The sequence below is a fragment of the Protopterus annectens genome, chromosome 11.part0, assembly GCF_019279795.1.
Source record: "Protopterus annectens isolate FY-2018-M chromosome 11.part0, PAN1.0, whole genome shotgun sequence".
Classification (NCBI taxonomy): Eukaryota; Metazoa; Chordata; order Ceratodontiformes; family Protopteridae; genus Protopterus; species Protopterus annectens.
In genome coordinates, this window is record NC_056745.1 from 277,721,472 (window position 1) to 277,744,740 (window position 23,269).

The window sequence follows — 23,269 nt, forward strand, 5'->3', positions numbered from 1 at the left end:
TCTGTACACAACCTGGATATCCTTGTAAACTGACCCTTCAAAACATTAAAAAATACAAACCTAGGGTGTATGCTATTAGATGTTAAAAGACTGTTTTACCAACAAAATCAACTTGTGGTCTGTGACAGTTTCTGGATCCTTTGGAGCTTTTTACTTTTGTTTGGTATTGAACGGAGGTTGGCCGTTACTTTTTTGTTGGTGTTTTACCAACAAACCTTTCTATACAAAGTAGTGCTAATCCTACCAGAAATATCTTTATATAATTTCACATCAAGGAAATCAATACTAGAGTAAGAAAAAGTTGAAGTAAAACTTGAAAAATGAGTAGTACTATTTAAAAACTCTCTAAAGCGTAGTAAATCAGATTTTTCACCAGCCCATAGAAAAAAGATACCGTCCCCAAAGTGTCGATAAAACTATATGGAAGTAGAATAGCAGGCATTATTAAAAACATAATTCTCTTCCCAGTGATATATTACAAGATTGGCATATGAGTTGGCACAGGGGGTGCTCATAGCAACCCCCCATTTTTGAAGATAAATAACTTTTCCAAACATAAAAACATTTTCCAAAATTAATTCCAGTAAAGTGCATACAAGTATAATTGCATCATTCTTGTATCTGCTTTAACTACTCAAAATCTCTCTCACCGTGTTCATTTGGAATACTGGTGAAAAGATTCTTAAAATCAAGTGTGACAAAAAGCCAGCTAGAAACTTAATTGAAATTAACAGTGGACTAGTAAAATCCATTAAAAACTGGGTAGTGTCTTTTAACACTGAACTTAATGACAGTAAGATACATTTCAACTTTTCTTCAACAAAAATAGAAAGGGACTCCGTCACCCACCCAGCACCAGATACAATAGGACGCAAAGGTGGATGCAAGGAAAAATATGCTTTAAATAATTTAGATCTGATGCTGTCCATGTTGTCGTTCATCATGGATGGGTCTTGGATCCGACCTCAGATCCAAGCCAGCAACTGAAGGACAGATCCAGATCTCAAGCTCCTCCCTTTCCCATAATCCCTTGCTGACAATGACCCCAAGATCTCGTTTGCCGCAGAAACGCTCGGACGTGAATCCTACAGCTCAAGTGACTTCACTTAAGTTTAAATTGTCCTTTTCTTTCAGGGATTCTTTCCCTTATTACAGCTTTAGTGTGCCATTTCCTTCAGTGTAGTTAATTTTTCCTCACCTCCCTGTAGCTTTTATAAGTCTTTTTCCGTGGGTTCCCACCTTTTATTCCCAGGCCCTCGGTAGTGTTTCTCCCTCAGGTGTTTTTTTTTTGTTTTTTTTTTTTACAACTTAGCTGTGTCTCTCTTAGCTCACTTTCTGCCAGTAAAGTAGTTTTTCTGTCTCCCCACACTCTTCTATCTAGAGAGTGCAGGTGTTGTTCGGGTGTGTGTGCGCATGTGGTTTATTTTCTAAAATGTCTGAGAAGCATTCTGGCTTTAATAGATAGTCCTCGTGCAGTCGGAAAATGCCCTATTCCAACTTGCACAAGGACTGTGTTTACTGCCTCAGAGAGAGTCACCTGGATGTTGAATACGACATTTATGCCGCATTCAACCCCAGCTGTCATGGATCGCAGGAACAAGTTCCTGTTAAAGGAATTTGCTAAGGGAGGTTCTCTTGCCTCTGGCTCCCCCTCTAAGCCCCCTGTGGATCCCAAAAAAAGATGTCCTCCTCTTCCTCGAGGTCTTCCCCTTCAGGTTCTCAGATCGCAGATCCCCTGATCTGGGTCCAGCCTCTTTGGCTTCAGATCTGGCCTCTTCTGCTCCAAGAGCCTTGGATCAGTCTGTCGGATCAGAGGCCTTGGAGGTCCTCTGATCCGACTTGACGCTAGCCACCTTTGGAACTGACCCATCTGTCTGATCCATCTTCGGCACCTTGTAAACCATCTGATCCATCCAGGTCTTTGGAGCTGAGGGTTATATCAGATCCGGTAATCATTGACCGCTCCCCTCGAGGTCCAGGAGTTTGGATCAAAGGCATAGGAGTCAGTCTCCCTGTTGAGACCACAAGACAATGTCAGGTCACTGTACAGTCCATTCTGCCTCTTCTACACAAGGACGATTGGATGTGCTCAGTGGATCTCAAAGATGCGTGCAGTCATATAAAAATTGACAGATACCCCAGGAGATACCTGCGCTTTTGGTTAGGGTACAGTCAGTACCAGCTCAGACCCTTGCCCTTTGGACTCACCACAGCCCCCTGGGTGTTTATCAAATGCATGGCAGTTCATCTCCAACTGCAAGGATTCCAGGTCTTCCTGTACCCGGACGATTGGTTCCTCACGGCCCTCATGAGGCATCAACTGTCTATGGCCTCCGACTATACCCTCCACCTCATTCACGATCTTAGCATCACAGTCAACCTCTCAAAGTCAAATCTTTCCCCGTGTCAGAGCCTACAGTTCACCTGGGGTTCTGCTAGAGATGGTATCAAAGACTGCAGCACTCCCTCCCTGCAGAGTTCAAATTATTCAGGACCAGGTCCATCAGTTTGTGACTCTGTCATCTCACAGCCCACTTACTCTTGCAAGTGCTAGGTCCAATGGCAGCTGCTATCCAGCTAGTGTCTCTTGCCAGATGTCACATGCAGGTCCTGCAGTGGTCCCTGGCGGTTCAGTGTTCTGCTCAGGTTCACCCCGTGTCAGTGACCATCAGGATCTCTCAGGTGTGCAGAAACCACCTTGCTTGGTGGCTTCAAACTCAGGTTGTGATCCTAGGCAGACCCTTTTGTCTTTCCCAACCTAAGGCCTCCGTGACCACAGATGCATCCCTTTTGGGTTGGGGTGGGGAGCATTTTCGGGAATGGAAGGTTCAAGGCATGTGGTCTACTGTAGAGCTCAAATTGTACATACATAAATGTCCTGGAGATGAAAGCACTCCTTCTAATGTTGCAAGCCTTTCAGGAGTGTCTCCCTCTAGGGACTATAGCAATTCAAACAGACAACATGACAGTGGTCTGGTACATCAACAAGAAGGGGAGAACACAGTCTTATCCCCTGTGCAGTGAGACCAAGAAAGTGTGGGAATGGGCAATGTCTTCCAGGTGCTTTCTTCTTGCAATGCACATCCTTGGCAGTTCCAACATGTTAGCCGATAAAATCAGCGGGTCTACTTTGAGTCCTTACAAATGGTCCCTGAATCCGTCAGTGGTACATCGTATATTCGACAGTTGGGGTCTTCCTTACTACGATCTGTTTGCCTCCCTTGTCAACTACAAATGCAGCAATTACTTTACACTGATCCCCCCCATCAGGGGAGTCTCCCAGCGATGCTTTAGTTCATGATTGGTCATCAGGGCTTTTGTATGCTTACCCCCCCAACTCCCCTCATTCCCAAAGTTTTGCAGAAAGCCTGTCGCATGAAGACCCTCTCATCCGTATTGCCCCCCTTTGGCCTCATCAGTGTGTGGTTCTCCCTGCTTTGGTCTCATCTGAAGTATCCTCCTTGGATATTGCATCACACCCCACATCTCATTTCCCACCCTTGGGGGCTTCCTCTTCCCGACCTTAAGCTAATTCATCTAACCGCATGATTCCTCCAACTCCAGTGAACCTTTCCTAGTCCAGGCTTTCCTGTCCAGTGAAGAATATTGTGTTAGCCTCTCAAAGACCGTCTGCCAAGAAGGTATACTCTAGCAAGTGGAAATAATTCTCAGTTTGGGCCAGACAACAAAATCTAGCCCCCTTTTCAGCCCCTATTCCTGATATTCTGTGTTTTTTGGCTTCTTTGTTTCAGAAAGGGGCTAGTTTCTCCACAATTAAACTCCAGTTGGCTGCCTTCTCAAATTTCCATGTGAGTGAGGGTCCCCCTTTTTCTTCCAGACTGTGTAAGACTTTTCTCAAAGGGGTGTTTCTCCTTAGACCTATCAAAGATCCCTCCCCACCATGGGATCTTATCCTGGTGTTGCAGTCTTTGACAAAAAAGTCATTTGAGCCTGCAGCATCTTGTGATCTCAAATTCCTGTCCTGGCAGATAGCCTTCTTGGCGGCTATTGCTTATACCAAGAGAGTTTCTGAGTTGCAGGCTCTTAGCATTAAGCCCCCTTTTTATGGTCTTCCACAAGGATAGGGTATCTCTCAGGACTAATCCTTCATTCATTCCTAAGATCGCTTCAGAGGCCAATCTTAACCAATCTATTCAGCTTCCTGTGTTCTTCCCTAATTTCTATAATACAGGGGAATATATGTTGTATTGTTTGGATGTCCACAGATAATTGCAGTTTTATCTTAAGAGGACTGAAGAATTTCAAAAGTAGGATCAGCTCTTTGTAGCCTTCTCTTAGGCTGAAAAGGGTATGGCCATTACCAAGATATCTATTTCTCACTGGATTGCCAGCTGTATTTCCTTCATTTATGACAGCAGACACATGCAACTTTTCAGAACAGTTAAAGTTCACTTTACTGGGTCCGTGGCTACTACTTCCACCTTTTTGGTTAAGATTTCATTAGATGAGACTTGCGCTGCTGCTACTTGGTGTAATCCCCACACCTTTATTACACATTATAAGTTGGATTTTTGGTCTAGGAACAGGACTTCCTTTGTACTTTAGCATATCCTTCCCTGAGGCCTCCCAGGGTTCATAGTAGCTGGGGACTCTGACCCATCCATGATGCATAATGACACAGATAGCATTAGATAACGATTATGTACTTACTATAACTTGGAATCTGTGCTATCCAGTGTCATTATTCATCACATTCTCACCCTCCTTCCCCCTTCCTTCTGGAGATCTAGTGGTGTGGAGGGATGTCTTACTTTAAGGACTTTCTAGTATTCTAGGCAGTCCAGACTGCCTTTTTTCTATCCAGCAAATTCAATCTGAGGGTCATAGGCTCTGGATCTGTCCTTCATTTGCCAGCTCGGATCTGAGGTCAGATCCAAGACCCGGCCGTGATGAATAATGACACTTGATAGCACAGATTCCAAGTTATGGTAAGTACATAACTCTTTTTTTTCTTCTGCTGTGCAAGTCACTACTAATTGTTTAGAGCAAAGTTGTCCAATGTCTGCTGTCCGCCGCTTCTGAAGGGCATGTATACAACTGGGAAGAAAGTATACCATATTAATTGACAGGTTAAATTCTGCTTTGGTGAGAGACTTAGTTTTTGGCCCCTCTGCTCCATGATGAAAGAGGTAAGCTGATACAGGGAATCTCAAGATTTTTCAGCCCTCCTTTTCCAAATTTTCTAAGGGATTCTGTAACCTCATTCAGTTTTGGCAAAAAGCAAAATACAGTCTCAACAAAATGCAAGTAAACAGATGTTTAAGAAGAAATGGCAAAGGGGGGGTACTAAAAAAAGAATTTTTGATCCACCCAAAACCAAGGACAGTCCAACAAGTCAGAATGACTGTTTAAAGGACCTTGTACTCCCCTCCCACCAAGGCCACCCTATTTTCCTTCCAGAAAGTCTGACTCTCAAGAATTCATCTGTTAAAAGCTATCTGTTGCCAAAAAGAAAAGTGAAGATTATTCATGAAGGTTACAGGTAACAGTGGGAGGAAATTCTTCCATTCCAGGGGGCAATTCCTCAGCCACCAGACCAGACACTTTTCTTTCCACATTTTCTTCATCGCATGCTTTCCTAGGGAGTGATAGAATCAGTTCCTCCTTCCCAGATGGGGAAAGGTTTTTATTCAAGGATGTTGTCGTGCAAAAGAAAGGAAATGCTTCAGGACCAGTTTTGGATCTTTCTTATACCTGTTGTTGAGAAGGGCCCACATTTAAAATTGTCACTTAACAACCTGTTACCTCTTCTTCCTCATTCAGGTTTCCTGGTAACAATGAATTTAAAAGATACTTATCACATTCCTATTCATCCATATTTCAAGGATTTCATAAGGTTTTGTGTATTTATATCGCATTATCAGTTCCCTGCTTTACCGTTTGGACTGTCCAATTCACCAAGTGTTCACAAAGTGTCAAACTCCTGTTACAGCTCGTTGCAGGATACAGGGTATCCACATTTATTTAGATTACTTGCTTTTCTTTCCTGAGTCTTTGTCAAAGTGTCCGGAATCTTTCACTGGGATGAGACAACTCTTACACAAGCTAGGATTCCAAGAGAGTATTCGGAAATCCTTTTTGACTCCTGCACACAGGATTGTGCTCATGGGGAGTCAGCTAGACACTTCAATTCAAAGAGCTTTTCTTCCACAAAAAATAGATCTCTATATCTAGATCTATTTGTAGGGCTTTTCCACATAGACTTTAGTCACTGTGAGGCAATCAGGATTTTGGGTGCCATGGCATCTATGATTCTCATGATACCCTTAGCAAATTTCCATGTGAGAAAGTTGGTAACTGAAGCCTTTTTGGTCCCAGCACCAACATCATTTCTTAAATCCCAGGAATGAGCTTTATCAGAAGAGAAGTCACTTGATGGAGACAGCAAATACCTTAAATCTTGGGTATCCCCTTCTCCCTCCCTCCTTGTTCCAAAGCAGTCAGTCAACACAAGCACATCTGACTTTGCTTAGGGATAAAAGTACAAGGTGTGTGGGGACACCAAGGACAGATGCAAGTACCTAAATGCAAATGAGATGCTTGCACTGATCAAGGCACTCAACTCTCTGAATCATCTTTGGTCCCTGCAACCTCTTCAAGTTGTCACTGACAGTGTCACAGTTATGTGGTACATCAACAAGTAAGGGGGTAAACAGGTCATAGTGCCTTTGCAGACTAGCCATGTTCACTTGGGATATAGCTTCACGGCACAATCTCAGTCTGCATGCATCCTACTTTTGTCAGAGCAAAATTGTGTGGCAGATGAGCTGAGCAGGATAAGGCAAACCCTCATGAGTGGAAACCAGATCATTGTATACTTCTGTGGGGAGTTCAAGTAGACCTATTTGCCTCCTCTCTGAGCAATCAGCTGGTCACTTTTTGCTCCAAGGCCCAATGCAAGAAGCCCTGGAAGATCAACACCTTTTCTTTTCCTTGGACAGGAATCTTCCTGTATGCTTTTCGACCCTTTTCACTGATATCCAGAGTACTTATGAAGATTCAGAAGGAATCCTCCAAAATCATTGTGGTGATTCCCTTCTGGCGGAGGCAGAAAAGGTTTTCCTCTCCTTTTGGACATGGCCAGGGGCAATTACTACAAGCTTCCTCACTGACTGTGTCTACTCACACAAGAGCAAGGGTGTTTGATGCACCCCAAACCCAATCAACTGCAGTTGACTGCCTGGATGATAAGGTCTTGATGCCCTTTAGGCAGCTGTTTACTGAGGATATGCAATAAGTACTAATGGAAGCAAACAAACCTGCTACTAAAAAATCATATATTAGTAAATGGGAAAGGTTTCCCGTTTTGTGCCAGCAAAATCACTAGTACCCATTTTTTTTTCGAGTTCTGTTTTTTTTTTCAGTTTTTTGTGTGAGTTACTATCCTATGGCTTTTCTTACTGCTTTGTCAGGGTTCATTTCAGACATTTCAGCATGTCTGCCCATGGATCCTCTTCTTTCAATGCATTTTCATGTCAAAATGTTTTTGAAAGGGATTTTGCATAAGTGGCATCCAAGAAAACTGGTAGCCCCTCCTTGGCGTCTTAATTTTTTGTTAAGAGGACCTAACAGTTGTGCTATCTGAACCAACTAACCTGTCTGTCTTAAGGTTCTTCCCGTGGAAAACAGTTTTACTGATTGCTCTGGCTTTGCAGAAAGAGTATCTGAGTTGCAAGCGCTTTGAGTCCACCCTATCTCATTTTTCACTGAGACAGGGGTTTCTTTGAGAACTAATTCTTCTTTTATGCCTAAAGTGTTATCAGAGTTGAATTTAAGCCAAACTGTTCAGCTCTCCGTTATCTTTTCCAAACTTGAAATTGAAGGAGAAAGGCTACTCCATACCTTGGATGTCCACAGGCAATTCATATATTACCTTAAGAGAACTAAATCTTTCAGATCTTTGAATCAGTTGTTCATTTCTTGTGAAGGTAAGAGGAAGGGACAGCCTGTGTCAAAGCAGACCTTTTGTCTTACTCATCACAACAAAACTATTCCAGGCAGGATCAAGGCCCACTCGACCAGGGTCCTGGCTTCATCTATGGCTTTTTGAAAAGGGTTGGATTCTAGACGTATTCTGGAGGCTGCAACTTGATCCTCTGTTCATACTTTTACAAAGCATTATAAGTTTGATTCCTTCTCTAGGTTTAGCTTGTGGTTTACTAGGAAAATTCTCCAGGAGCTCCTGGACTCTTCTCCTTCCACTTCCCAAATGTAGTAAGGTAAGGTAATCTATATGTACAGCTAAGGTTACTGCAGCAGTAATCAATACAATGAACATAGTACAGCTGTGTAAGTAAACTTACCATAACAGTAGATGTTTGAATGATCACTGCTGCAGTAGCCACTCCCTGTCTCTACCACTCTTGTTTTTTTGGTGTGTTTTTTATGGCAGGATGTGAACATTTATTTGATGTTTTTCCTACCATTATCCTTTCAGGCCTCCTCCTCTCTGTTGGCATGAAAGGTCTGAAGGGCTTGGCACCCAAACCTGTCGTTTTTATATGTGGTTTGGGCTTGCAGATGGTGCCTGAAGCTTTGAAGGTTGGCCAGCTGTTTTATCCTATGCAAGATATAACCCATATAATAAGAAGTTATGTTCTTACCATAACGTTCCATGTTCGTTGTCTTCTTCTCGCCTTCTTTCTTGCTGGATGGTTCGGAGCCGATCCTCTGCTCCGACTCGGCCTATACTATAGCTCGAGAGCTATTTTTACCGGCTCGAGGCAGCCCTATAACCCAAAATACCATGCGCTAACTCCCCAGATCTCGTTTGGAAGCTAAGACATAGTATAAATATATTATTATAATCCTCATTTGCAAGTACGGACTCCCTGCTAGTAACACTAAGGATACGGGGAAACAGTAACATGTTGTATCTTCAGAAATGGAAGGACTCGGAGACCTCAAGTCTGTCCAGGCTAGGGGGCAGGAGGGAGGGATGCAAGAAAGAAGGCGAGAAGAAGACAACTAACATGGAACGTTATGGTAAGAACATAACTTCTTAATGTTAAGTTGTCATTCTCGCCTTCATTCTTGCTGGATGGGACAGCGTCCCTAGCACCTTAGTCCTGGGTTGCTCAATGGAACAGACTCCTGAGTACAGTGGAACCAAAGTCAGCACTATTTCTGGAGGCTATATCAAGTTTGTAATGGGCAATAAAGGTATGTTGGGAAGCCCATGTAGCTGCTGCACATATGGCATCTAATGGCAACCTTGCTTGAAAGGCCGTTGATGTTGATAGTGCCCTGGTTGAATGAGCCTTAGACCTAGATGGAAGTTGCCTGTGTCTCAACTCATGGACAAAAGTAATAATAGATGTCAACCATCTGGAAAGAGTAACCTTTGATACTGGAAGCCCTTTCTTTCCTGCAGCATAAGAGAGAAAGAGCTGGTCTGACTTTCTGAGTTGTTTTATCCTGTCTAGATAATACCGTAGTTGGCGATGAACATCCAATGAATGTAATTTCTGTTCAGCCCTGTTGGAATAGTCTGGGAAGAAGACAGGCAAGTCAATGGAGTGGTTTAGATTTGCTTCAGAGGACACTTTCGGTAGGAAGGAAGGGTTTGTTCTGAGAGTTACCCTGTCTTTGTGAAAGACCAAATAAGGGGGACGGACAGACAAGGCTTGAAGTTCCGATACCCTTCTGGCAGATGTTATGGCTACTAAAAACAGAGTTTTCCAAGAAAGAAGCTTGAGGGAGCAAGAAGCTGCAGGTTCAAAAGGAGGAAGAATCAATGAGGTTAGAACTGAATTTAAATCCCATTGTGGGGGCGGATCCTTAACTGGAGGTCTAAGCAAAAAGATGCCCTTGAGAAAGGGTTTACAGAGTTTGTGGGACATAATATTTGCTTCTGAGAGCCCCACATGAAAATTAGCAATGGCCGCTAATTGTACCCTGATAGTGGCTGACGATGACCCTGAATGAAAGAGTTCCGCCAGAAAGTCTAGAACCTTATGATTGGGTGCATAGAAAGGATCTAGCTTGTGCCCAGAGCGAAAAACACTTCCATTTACTCGCATACGTCTTCCTAGTATTGGACTTATGGGAAGCCAGAATGATATCACGAACAGGAGGAGAAATAAGGGGAAGCCTGGCTATGGCTGGAAGTGGAGCAACCAAGCTTTGAGGTTGAGGGAATGAAGAGACTGATGCAGCTTGCCCGTGAGATGGGTTAACAGATCCGGAAGGGGTTCCAGATGCCAAGGCTGTTCCAGTAGGTAACTGTGCAGGAACGGAAACCATACTTGTCGAGGTCAAAATGGAGCAATGAGGATCATTTTGGATCTCAATGCGGTTGCTTTCTGAATTAATTGCGGGATCAATGGTAAGGGAGGAAAGGCATATAGAAGACCCCGGGGCCAATCGTGAACAAGAGCGTCTCTGGGGGGATGGCCTGGTAGAGGAAAGAGTGTGAAGAAGTCGAGGCACTTGCTGTTTTGAGGAGTTGCGAAAAGATCGCAGCAAGGCTGGCCCCACTTCTGAAATATTCTGTCTGCTACCGCTTGATTTAGAGACCACTCGTGAGGCATGAGGATAGTTCTGCTCAATCTGTCCGCTATGACGTTGGACTTCCCGGGGATGTGCGTTGCTATCAGAAACCGTTGAGAGGAAATCGCCCATTGCCAAAGTCTAAGTGCTTCTCGACATAGGGGGTAGGACTTTGTTCTGCCCTGCTTGTTTATGTACCACACCACAGACATATTGTCCGTTTGAATTGCTATCGTCCCTGTGGGAAGAGAGCTCTGAAGGGCTTGCAACGTTAAAAGCACTGCCCTCATCTCCAGGACATTTATGTGCAGGTGGCGTTCTAATTGTTGCCATGTGCCCTGGACCATCCTGCCCTGATAATGCCCCCCCCACCCGATCAGGGAGGCATCCGTTGTCACCATGGCAACTGGGGGGGGGGGACAAAGGGTCTGCCCTGAAAAAGCTGAGGGGAAACTATCCACCAGGAGAGATGATTCTTGCATGATGGGGTTATCAAGATGTGAGTCATTGGGAGCTGTTGAAAGGACCACTGAGAAAACAGCATCCACTGGAGGAGCCTCATGTGGAAGCGGGCTAATGGGAGTAGAAGAATCGCCACTGCCATGAGGCCTAACGCTTTCAATACTAGCTTGACTTGAACTCTGTTGGGCTGAAACAGGGACTGAACATTCCGCCTTATGTCTCTCACTCTCTGAGGTGGTAATGTTGCAGACATTTCTGTGGTTTTTAATACGGCGCCTATAAAGTTTATACATTGACAAGGCGACAAGGAGGATTTTGCAAAATTTATAGAAATACCTAGATTGTTGCAAAGTTGAATAGTGTAATCCCTGGCCATTATAAGATGCTCCTTGGTGGTAGCAGAAATGAGCCAGTCGTTTAGATATGGAAACACCTGGAATCCTTTTTGTCTCAGGTGAGCCATGACCACTACCAAGCATTTGGTGAACACCCAGGGGGCTGTGGTGAGACCAAAGGGCAGGGTTCTGAATTGATAATGACTGGCTCCCAGCCGGAAGCAGAGAAACCTCCTGGAGCGCCTGTGTATCTTTATATGATAGTACGCGTCCTGGAGGTCTAACGAGCACATCCAGTTGCCTCTGCCCAAAAAGGGTAGAATGGACTGCAGTGTTACCATCCGAAATTTTTCATTTGTACAGAGTTGTTCAATCTGTTGAGATCCAAAATGGGTCTCCAGTCTCCAGTCTTTTTTGGTACCAAAAAGAATCTGGAGTAGATTCCGGATCCTAGCTGATCTGCTGGGACTGCCTGGATGACTCTTTTTTTCTAACAGCTTTTTTATTTCTAGCTGTGCCTGACCCCTTTGTGCGGGTGGTACGTCTGGTAGGGGTCTTGGCGGTTGTACCGGAGGGGAAGTGAAGGGAATTTTGTAACCCTCGGATATGATCTTCTGTACCCATGTGTCTTGGGAGAGGGATTGCCAGGCTTCTGGGTACAGGGATAATCTTCCCCCGACTGCCTCTGAAGGCGGACAGTCGGGCAGCTTCTCAGGGATGCTGAAAGGGTTGGTCAGGGAAAGATTCCCTGGAACCCTGGTTCTGTGGGCCCCCTCTGCCCCTGGGGTGGCATCTGTTATTATTCCCCCCTCTGCCTCCGGGGGGAAATTCACCACGTGCGGCAGGCGCGACTCCCTGTGGTCTGCAGAACCACATCTTTCCACCACTCTGTCCCTTAGGATAAGGTCTAGAAGGTGTGGAAAAATGGACTCCCACGGCAGAGAGAGTCTTACCATCTTGCTCGCATCTGGTGAGGGTATTCTTCACCTGAGGTCCAAACAATTCTGAACCATCAAAGGGGGTGTTGGTGAAGGACGCCTTGAAGGGATCGGCAAAGTTACAGAGTCGCATCCAAGCGTGACGTCTCAACGCAACACCTGTGCCTGCGGCCCTACTCGCTCCATCGGCTGCGTAGGAGATAAGCCGCATGGAGGAGTTAACAATGGAGTTCAGGGTGGCCAGCTGGGAGTTCATCTTGATCTGAAGGATCCTGTACAGTTTCACCCAGTTCTTTGAGCAAGTCTCTCTGAAGGCGGGTGAAATGACATAAATAGTTCAGCGACCGCATAGTAAAGGTCGCTGAAGCAAATGTCCGCTTGCCGTACCTGTCCATGGTCCTGGACTCTTTGTTAGGAGGATGAATAGGTACAGAAGGATCAGCCAATTCCTTTAGTGGCTGCTGCTACCACCATAGCATCAACTGAAACACCTTTGGTGAGAAAGGATTTGTCCTCTGGTGTAGAAATAAATTTAGAGGGCCTCCTAGGGGTAGGTTGCATTGAATCAGGAGCTGCCCACGCCTTTCTAGCCACTACCTCCATTAGTGGGTCGAAAGGGGGAGACACCCAGGAGGTGGAAGGGCGAGATCCAAAAGCATCAAGGTAAACCGACTCGTCCTCTGAAGGTTTGAGAGTGGACCAATTTCCCCTCTGTTTTAGGATCTCTAGGATGTCTGAAAAAGAGACATCCTCAGAGGGGGATCTGGGGGAACCCTCTGACTCATCCAAGTCGGTGTCCGACGTGACAGACTCGGGGGAGTCTATGTGCTTCCTCTTGCACTTTCTTTTCCTAGGGGGTTCCCCTGAAACTTCAGGGGAGCCCTCGGAAGAGGAGGAGACACCCAAAGTGGGTACCCTACACTTTGGATCTCTGCTCTCAGATGTAGGAGGATGGCCAGAGACCGTAACAGGCGCTGTAGAGGGAGGAGCTGCAGAACTTAACCTTGGAGTGGACACTGGGTCCAGCACGCTCCTCATCACTTCGAAGGCTCCCCTATCAGGTACCAAAGGTAGTCCTGGCTCCGAAGAGACCCGAACCGCCCCCGGCACCGACAGAGAAGGCTCCGAGAATGATGGGGCCGAACTAACCAGAGCCGAAGCTCCGAGAGGGAGAGCAGGGTCGGACAAGGGTCCGATGCCACTCGCCCCCTCGGAGCCGACAATGGAGTCCCGGCGCCCAGACCTCTCCATGGACGGAACCAATGAAGAGGTCGGAGCCAACGACACCGGAGCCGAAGGTGGGAGTATCGGCTCTGACGTGGGCAAGGTTACGGTTCCGACAAACTCCGGCTCCGAACTCGAGAGGTGAGTCGGAGGAGGAATCGATAGCGGTACCGAAGGAGCCACAGTCTGGTGAGATGGGCTCTGGAGCATTTGGGCTAGTGCCTGAGATTTTATGAGCCTACTGACCACCCTCTCGATGTCGTGGTCTGAGAGCCTGGATGACCTAGATGAGTGAGTCCTATGACTCCGCTCCGATAGGAGAGGGGATCTTGGAGCCGATCGGACGGATTCTAGTGAGGGGGATCTAGAGCGCTTGCGCGCTGGGGTCGGCTCCGATACTGGTTTCGGAGCGGATACCACTTTACCCACCTCGGATCCGATTGGAACCGATGTCGGAGCCATCTCGATAACGCCAGCCCTCGACTCAGAAGCTGGAGCCGAGGGTTTCACGGTTTTTGAAGACTTCCCTGAGCCAGACTTGGACGGGGAGTCATCGGGCTTTAACAAGCCCCTTAAAATGAGCTTATTACGCCTCTCCTGCAGGACTCTTGAACTAAACCCGTGACAGACAGAACAAGAGTCCTGCAGATGTAAAGGCCCTAAGCAATAGACACAAGATGTGTGACCGTCTGTCAGAGACATTTTCTGACAGCACGAGTCACACTTCTTGAATTCCGGGACCTTAGTGTCTTTGGACATAGTCCTAACAACAGTAAACACAGTCAGTCCACACACGCACTCAACTTAAAATTAGAAAAGTTAAGGGAACTGACTAAACCCACACACAGACACTGTAAGGGGTGGGGAAAATTAAGGAAAAGCCCGTAGGCCCAAAGATAAAAATTAACTAAAGAAGGGTAGAAGGGCTACAAAAAGGGTTGTATGAAAAAAACAATTAGTAGGGGCCTAACCAAGGGTAACTAACTGGAAAAACTACCTGAAAATTAGTTTAATAGAAGAATTCTCTTTACTGACCTGAGCCGGTAAAAAAAGACAACCTCGCAGCGAAGCGGCAAACGAGATCTGGGGAGTTAGCACATGGTATTGTGGGTTATAGGGCTGCCTCGAGCCGGTAAAAATAGCTCTCGAGCTATAGTATAGGCCGAGTCGGAGCCGAGGATCGGCTCCGAGCCATCCAGCAAGAATGAAGGCGAGAATGACAACTTAACATCTAAGGTTATTGCAGCAGTGTTCATTCAAACATTTACTGTTAATGTAAGTTGACATACACAACTGTACTTTTTTCTTGCTAGCATATTTTATTCTGATTTGTTACCTGAAATTCAAGTTTATTTTCGCAGCTGTTGCTTTTGGCAGTTGACTCCAGAGATGTTGCAGTTTTAAGTCTCCTCATGTTTAGATTGAGATTTTTCTCCCATTTCTTTGCATGCTGCAGAAGTGAAATAACTTGTGCCTAGAATAAGGCAAATTGATAACAGCAACATTACATGTTTGTAGTATTGTATTGCATTTAAGTCCTGCTGAGCTTCCAGACAATCTCTTTAAAGCCATATAATTGAGTTGTTTTAAGTGAATTATTTCAAATAGCCCCCCCCCCAAAAAAAATATATATATATATATATATATATATATATATATATATATGGGTCTACTACTAATGCCCGAAACGACGATTCCCCGTCAGAAAACTCACCGACGCCAGATGACCGACAGGTAAGTGTACCGACAGGGTGATTTGCCGACAGCGGAAAGACCGACAAGGGAATGTGCGATTGCGACGCGGTAAGTGTGCGATGGTGACGGAGTTAGGAGCGGTCAGGTAAGTGCTCGAGATTGTGGGATGTCGGGTTAGGCTGTGGGAAAGGTGAGTGTGTGTTCGTGTTGGAGGTATGGTTCGGGTAAGGTAAGTGTGTGCTAATGAGGGACTGTAGTTTAGGGACGGGTTAAGTGAGTTAGGGTAAGGCTGCAGGTAGGTGATGTGTGCGTTAGTGTCGGAGCTTGGGCTAGGGGTGGGTTAAGTGAGTTAGGGTTAGGGTGCAGGTAGGTGAAGTGTGCGTTAGTGTCGGAGCTTGGGGTAGGGGTGGGTTAAGTGAGTTAGGGTTAGGGTGCAGGTAGGTGAAGTGTGCGATAGTGTCGGACCTTAGGGTTAGGGTTTGGGTCAGGGCTAGTGTGTATGCTATGTAGTGTCGCGTGTTGTTTACGTTCCGTGTGTCGGTGTAATGGTGTTCGGTGTTTTGCGTTGTCGGGTTTGTGTCGGGTTTGTGTTGTCGGTCATCTGGCGTCGGTGAGTTTTCTGTCGGGGAATCGTCGTGTCGGGCATTAGTAGTAGACCCATATATATATATATATATATATATATAAATAAATAAAACATTTGGTATAGTGACAAAGCTTCCCACAACCCTTGTTCTGGGAGCTCAAATGCTAAATCTTTAGATAATCAACTCGGAGGACACCTCACCTCAGAAAGAGTGTAATTTTGCCTGTTGCAGTGAGCCCTTGTCAGTGAATATACAGTTCAGTCATGTGTGTGTTATTGCATGTTTGGCTGTAATATAGTGGTCTGACACCAGTCTTGCTCTGCTAGACTGACAGAATACTTGTGAATGTTGTTCTGTTATAACTGCTTAAACAGTAATGTTTGTATTCATTGAAGGTATGCAATAGAAATATACAATTACGTATACGGTTATTCAGAAATACCAGCATTGCATCATACATGGATGAGCAGTGTTTAGTGCAATGTGCATCTATGGAGATGAGGCATAGCCTTGCAGTTAATACCACAATGAAGTTCTCAAAATGCTTTTGATGAAGACATAGCTAGAAGCATAGACATAGCCAGGTTTTTATTTATAGACCTGATATTGCGGGGACTGTGTGTGTGTGTGTGTGTGTGTGTGTATATATATATATATATATATATATATATATATATACACATGCTTATTGTATTAAATTTGCATGGTGTATGGCAGTGTGAAGCATGTTTACAAAAATATTAAAGAGAAGGGGATCCTAGTATTGAGCCCTGAGGGACACCTGTGGTAACTGGAAGAGAGGTCCTGTTCCCATTTGGCTGCTTGTTGCCTTCCAGGTAGATAACTAAGAAATCATTTAAGTAAGGATTGAGAAAGACCTATAGAAGAGAGTTCATTGAATAAATGTTGGTGTGATGCATTGATGAAAGCTTAGGATAAGTCTTCGAGCACATTTGATACTAGGTTACCATTGTTCCTATGCTGATTTATTGTGTTGGTGAACTGGAGGAGGGCGTTGGCTGTGCTGTGGTGGAGTCTGAAATCATGCAGCGTTTCTGAGAGCAAACTACTTGAAATTTAGGGGATGTAGACGCTGAACATGGATACATTTTTCAAAATTTTTTTGATGGGGGGTTGCAATGGGCCTTTAGTTATTAAACTCTGTAAATGTGCCACCTTCGTGTAAAGACATAATAAAGGATTGTTTTCTAGATGGAAGTAATGTCTTTTGGATGTAGATCTATTTATCAATAGAGACCAGAAAAGCAATTGCATCTGCAGCCATTTTTATGTAGTCTGAGTGGAGGTGATCAGCAGCTAGGGTCATTGGTTTTAGGTTATGTAAAAGTTTAATGGTGGAGGTAGGTACTGGGCTGAAGTCAGATTGTTGAGGATATTTAGCAGTGGCTGCAGGTACAGAGGAAATGGTGGATGTATTAGTGATTGTGAGGGACAATATAGTCTGTATAAAATAATTTGTTAATCTATCTGGGAATTGAATCAGTAGTAGTATTGGATTTGGAGGTGGTGATTTGGCCTGGATGTAAAAGTTTGTTTATGGATGTCAAGAAGAGTTTTGGGTTGTTTTGATGTTTATTTTGTAGGATGTTATATTATACTTACATATCATGTTTTATTTGTTGTTTTGTCCAGTACGTACCCTATTCTTACTCTTTGTTGTATGTACCTTCAAATGTGAAAGACTTGTGATCTCTAAGATGTTTAAATTCTGTAGTGACGTTGACGGTATATGATTGTAAACACTGTTCATATATTATGTAAAGAGAAATTGACTTGCTGTTTTTAACACTTGGAGAACTTTGTCAAATAGCCTAATGTCCAACACTCACAGCGATGTTTCATTATTGCACAGAGTACAATAGGACCATCATTACTGTTAATGGTATAGTACAGGCATCTACTTTTATAGCAGAACATGACTTCTGACCAAACATGGTGCAGCCGTGTGTGTGCATATATATATATATATATATATATATATATATATGTGTGTGTGTGTGTGTGTGTGTATATATATATGTATACACACACACACACACACACACACACACACATTTTGTATATATGTATTCCAGTAAGTCTTTCTGCGATAAATGACTTCCTTGAAAGAGTACGAGTATCCACTGTAATTTCTGCATCAAGAAACTGCACTACTTAGCTGGAACTTGAAAGTTTAAAGTTAAGGAAAGTAATGCTGTCAGACGGTGATTGAATGAAGCAATCAGGAACCTGTTCTGTACTTTGCCATACAAAAAATAAGTTGTCAGTGTAAAGTTTGTACAGTCTAGTTTTCTTAAAACCTGGCAAGTGGATGAGAGACCATGTACTCAGTATGAGATTGCCGAAAGCCAGGGCCCATTGCAACACACTTTATTTGCTGGTATATAACCCCATTAAAATAGGGAAAAAAAATCCCTTCAACTACAGTGGTGATTAGAGCACAAATAGTGTCTATTTTGGTGCTGGAGAAAGTGGAAAACTCTTGAAAAGATTTTACATATTCCAACCCCTGTATATGTGGGATATTGTTATAAAGTGACTCTGTATCTAAAGTCACAAGCATTTTATCCACACTTGTTGGTGAATGTAAAAAAAGTTCATGTAAAAATGCCCAGGAGTCTCTTGAACGGAAAGGTGTGCTCTGTACCAACGGCAGTGGATCAACAAAGGCAGATATTTTTTCAGTTTTTGTTCTTTTGACACAGTATATCTGAAAGGAGGGTTATTGGCATCCTTGTGCATTTTTTGGGATGCCAAAAAACTTTGCAAGACTCGTGAAGGAACAAACATGTATTGAAAGTCCTCAAAAGTGATTAAATTATTCTAAGTTCTTATGTAATCTCTCAGCAGATTACTGAAGAACTTAGAAAAGAACAGTTTACTCTTCTCCCCTCTGTAGTGTGATCTTGGCGTTGGAATGTATAATTTGCAGGGGGTCAAGGAGGTCTAGTCCCCCACATGGAGAGTGCAGGGGGGGGCTTGCCCCCCTGCAAAACAGTAAAAACTACTGTTGTATAATTAAAAGTTTTAGAGACATTAAACAAAATAGATTGGGTGTCTGATGTCACCTCCTGATATTTTGTTTAATGATGTTGGAAAAAGGTCTGTCGGAATTATAGGCATGTCAATATAACAATTTTTTTGACTTTCCACATTTTAATAGTAAACGTATATATAGATATATTTATATATATATATATATATATATATATATATATATATATATATATATATATATATATATTTATATATATATATATATATATATATATATATATATATATATATATATATATATATATATATATATATATATATATATATATATATATATATATATATATATATTTATATATATATATATATATATATATATATATATATATATATATATATATATATATATTTATATATATATATATATATATATATATATATATATATATATATATATATATATATATATATATATTTATACATGTGTGTGTATATGTATGCATGCATGTGTGTGTGTATGTGTGTGTGTGTGTGTATGTTTGTTTGTGTCTTTCGGCTTTTCTCGGTTAGGGGACGCCACAGCGGAACTCCGGTCCGCTAATGATTGGCAGTAGATTTTGTATATTCATGTTATTTTATCCTGGTTTATTTATTTAAGTGAATTCTTGATTTTATATACATTTTCATGTGTTTTATTATTTGCCCACCATATGGTGCTAGACTAGTAAGACTGTCAAATGCTGTTTAGAATCCACTCTTTGTGTATCTTGGTAACTAATTGAATCACTGATTTCATTGGTCTATTCTAACAGGAAAAGTTATTTAACTAGGTAACTATGATGTTTTTGCCCATCTGATGAAGTTCTGTGAGACGAAAACGTAAGGGGAAGTGTTTTTATCAGCATTTATGTTATTTGTGGCTGTGTTCCTTTTGCTGTGTTTGAACATTAAATCACTTGTGTGTTGGAACTGCTGGTCTCCGGTGCCTAATTTTGGATTACTAGACCTATTTTTCACTCTTCACTTAAGAGCTGGGAGGGGGTAGGGATCTACATCGGGAACAGACACCAGGCACTGGATGAGCCAGCTATTGCTCTGGTCCTGGAAATTGATATGCAACTGTTCCATTTGTGAAGACCAATATATAACTGTTCCATTGGTGAAGATTGATGACAGTTGCCTCAAAGATTAGTGTCCACTCATCTTCAGCAACTTTTTTTCTGCAGTGTTGATTTATGTTCATGGTTCCTAAACTTCTCCACGTCTGATGTTATAAATCTGTACAGCTTCCAGAATATCTATAAATGATTGATTTTTCTTTGTTTTTGTTCTGTAGAAGAAACAAAATAGCTGTAGTAGTACCCTTAGGACTTTTGAACATAGCAGGATGGAATTTGAAAATAAATGTAAGTATGCTTAAAATGACATTAACAGTTTTTTAATACAGTCCATTTTTTTAGGTGTATCTGACTTGGCCTGTGCCAAACTGTGCTGAAGGATGCCCAGGATCATGGATTAAAGATGGGTATTGTGATAAAGCCTGCAACAACTCGGCTTGTGACTGGGATGGGGGAGACTGTGTAGGTAGGTGGCAGTATAAACATGCATATGGAAGAACTATGTGAATTGCGGCTATGTTATTTTTTTCTCAGTTTAACAGTTCCTTTTTTTAACTAGCTTTGGGATAGTTTGGAATAGATTTTGCAAGTAAAACTGTTTAAAACAGTAATACCAGATGGGGCCTATTACATCTTTAGAGCGTGATTACATCTTTACTGGTTACTGACATTCACAGAAATGTAAAACTTGGAAATATGTGACTTACTAGGAAAAAAGTTACATTTAATTTTAAATTAACTATTTGTTAGTGTGTAAGAGGTAAATCATTCTTTGTGGTAAGATTCAGCTATTAAGCATTTTCTGAGCAAAATGAGCCATCTTTTATTTCTGGTGTCCACTCTACTTTAACTCATTCACTCCAAGGTATGTGTGACCATGAAGATTTAAACAAAAAAGTTAGAACTTGGATTGTTAGAATTTTTTAACACTATGACTCATTGATCTATAGATATGATGATGAAAAATTATTAAATATAATTGGTGCTGAAATTAAAGATGTTAATTTGAGGGGCCCTTCACAGTAATTAGCAGCTAAGACCTTCTTCTTGAGTGCCATTCACTTTTCAACACATAGTGAAGCTTCACTGGATTATGTTAAGAGGACCCCTCTGGCCTCATTCAGCCTGATTCTTTGCTGCCACATTTGCCTTTTGGAATTGATTCCTAACTGTGAGAAGCTGCTTATGTTCTGTGCCAAAAAAAAAAAAAAAACCTCAAAACCTACTGTATGCCTGTGATCATTGAGTCGCAAGCTATGACCTGCACAGATGATACCTGTATTGCCTGGAGAAGGAAATAAGTGTGCAACATTGCTTGAAAGTTCCAGAGTTGCATCCCAGTGATTCATACATCTGGAGGGAGAAGTTAAATCTTTCTTAAATGTCATTGGATTAGATATTGTGGAGGCGAACCAATGTGGTGATTGCAGGGGGTGTGATCCTAGACAGGAGTTGGATTGGGGGAAAGAAGATGAGGAATCAGGAGGCCAGACAGCAACAACAGCTGTAACCTCCACATCATGCAATATCATTGGTATGGTGGTGTCTACCTCCTTGACAGGCTGTCAGCTCTCCTTTATCCAGTGAGAGATTGAGCTGATGTTTGTTGGAAAAGCCCCCAACACAAACCCATACGCAGGAGCAGTTCTTGGGAAGTTAGTCTTGTAGGTCTAGTGTCATACTTGCCTGCTTAACAGTATCAAAATGGTCATTCATATGTCTTGTGCAGAGTGCACTCGAGTCCTTTAGTGTTGGCTTTTCTTAGTGGAAGCTTTGAGGCTGGATCTTGGACTGATGGAAGATACTCATCTCTCCCAAAGTCTAACTGTCCACTGATGGTTGAGATAGCTATTGTAGGGCTACTGCTTCTTAGCTTCTGATGCTGTTAGCCTGTATTCTTTGTGTAGCGCTTGCTGAAAAATGACTGAACAGGTGAAGGAGCTTTGTCTAAGCTAAATATAGGCATGTCACATGCTAGTGCTGGCAGTAGCCAACAGTTACCCTCGTGCTAGGGTCTGTCAGTCTCCTTTGTGTGCACTTCTTCCTCCCAGGTCACCTACTGTACAGGAGGAGTGTAGGGTGAGTAGAATGGCTTGTTTACATCTCCTGCCTCCTAAGTTGGAAAATCATAGAGTACAAAATACTGTGTGTGCACTTGTCATCCTCCCAGTGAATGTTCCCCCACTGTTGCCAGTGGTGAGGATTGAGGCTTCTTGATTATTGGTCCACTGGTGGGTCCGTCACCTTGTAGAGGAAGAAAAATCTGGTTCCCTTGTAGAGGTAAGACAGGATTCAGATCTTCCCAGGTTTGTTAGGGATGAGGTTCCTAGTTAAAAAGAAGCAAAAAATTAGGCATGTGGCTGCCGATGCAAAAGACCCCCAGGAGGAGTGACAAGACTTCACTCAAGGTCTTTTTAAGGCCCTTATGGCTTTAAAGTCTCCTCTGGGTTTGTAAGTACCCTCTCCTGTTGGTTTGCCTTATTTTTCACTCTCTTTGAAACACTTGGGTAATCTGATTCATCTGATGAAGATGAGTATTTGGATTCTAGGAAGGATTATTTCGCTTATTAGTCCCAGATTCACTCTCCTCTTGCTTTGGGGTCTGATGAAGAGGTTACCCTCTCCCCTGGTTGAACAACTTACTGTTCTTAGAATAATGGACTATTTTCATTGGGAAAGTTTCCTGATGTCTGAAGTCCAGAAGGGACAGTATGATCTCTTACATTCTTTTAGATATGGATTTTCCAGGACCTTCTGCGGTTCTTCTGTTTTGGAACTCTTCTGGACACTTTTACATTTACTTCCTAAGCCTTTGAGTCTCAGTCCCCTGCTCTTAAAGGTTCTATAAGGTTCCTGAGGCTCAGAACCCTTCTTCAGACCCTTCTGTGATTTCCCTTTCAACTGACAAATCTACTAAGTTGCTTGCCACTTCCAAGCTCTTCCCTGTAGACCAGGATAACAGAGCAATGGATAACAGTAAGAAGTTGGATACTTGCTGCCTTAGCTTTCTGGGCCATTAATTACCAGACACATGTGGCTAGGTGCGTGCTTGCTCTTCTTGCCAAATAGGTGTTGTGTTGATTGGCATGCCCGAGTCTGATTCTAAGACGTCATCCCTTTCAATGTTGTGTTCCCAAGTAACTCATTATTCCATCAAATGCAGCTGTGGTGCTGCTGATGCTTCATCTGGGGTGGCTACCTCAAGGATGGTCATTAGGAAGTATATATTCCTTAGGCTACAGTCTGTCCTTGAGGATATGAAGGCAAAATTATTGAACTGTCCTTTAGATTCCCAAAATATCTGCTGCTGCAGATGCCTTTAAAGATTTGCAAGTTAAAGGGGAAGGTCATGCAGGACTTTTCCTCTTGCCTGTACTTAA

General features: G+C 43.0%; 1 protein-coding gene across 3 annotated transcripts in view; it reads left to right on the forward strand.

Moving 5' to 3' along the window:
• The window catches only part of GNPTAB (N-acetylglucosamine-1-phosphate transferase subunits alpha and beta), a 1,418,669-nt gene that overhangs the window by 712,048 nt on the left and 683,352 nt on the right, over positions 1 to 23,269 (forward strand). For all 3 annotated transcript variants that reach the window (XM_044087751.1, XM_044087750.1, XM_044087752.1), the window contains exon 11: positions 20,232 to 20,355. In XM_044087751.1, coding sequence (XP_043943686.1) covers positions 20,232 to 20,355 — 124 coding nt within the window. The remainder of the gene's footprint in view (positions 1 to 20,231; positions 20,356 to 23,269) is intronic.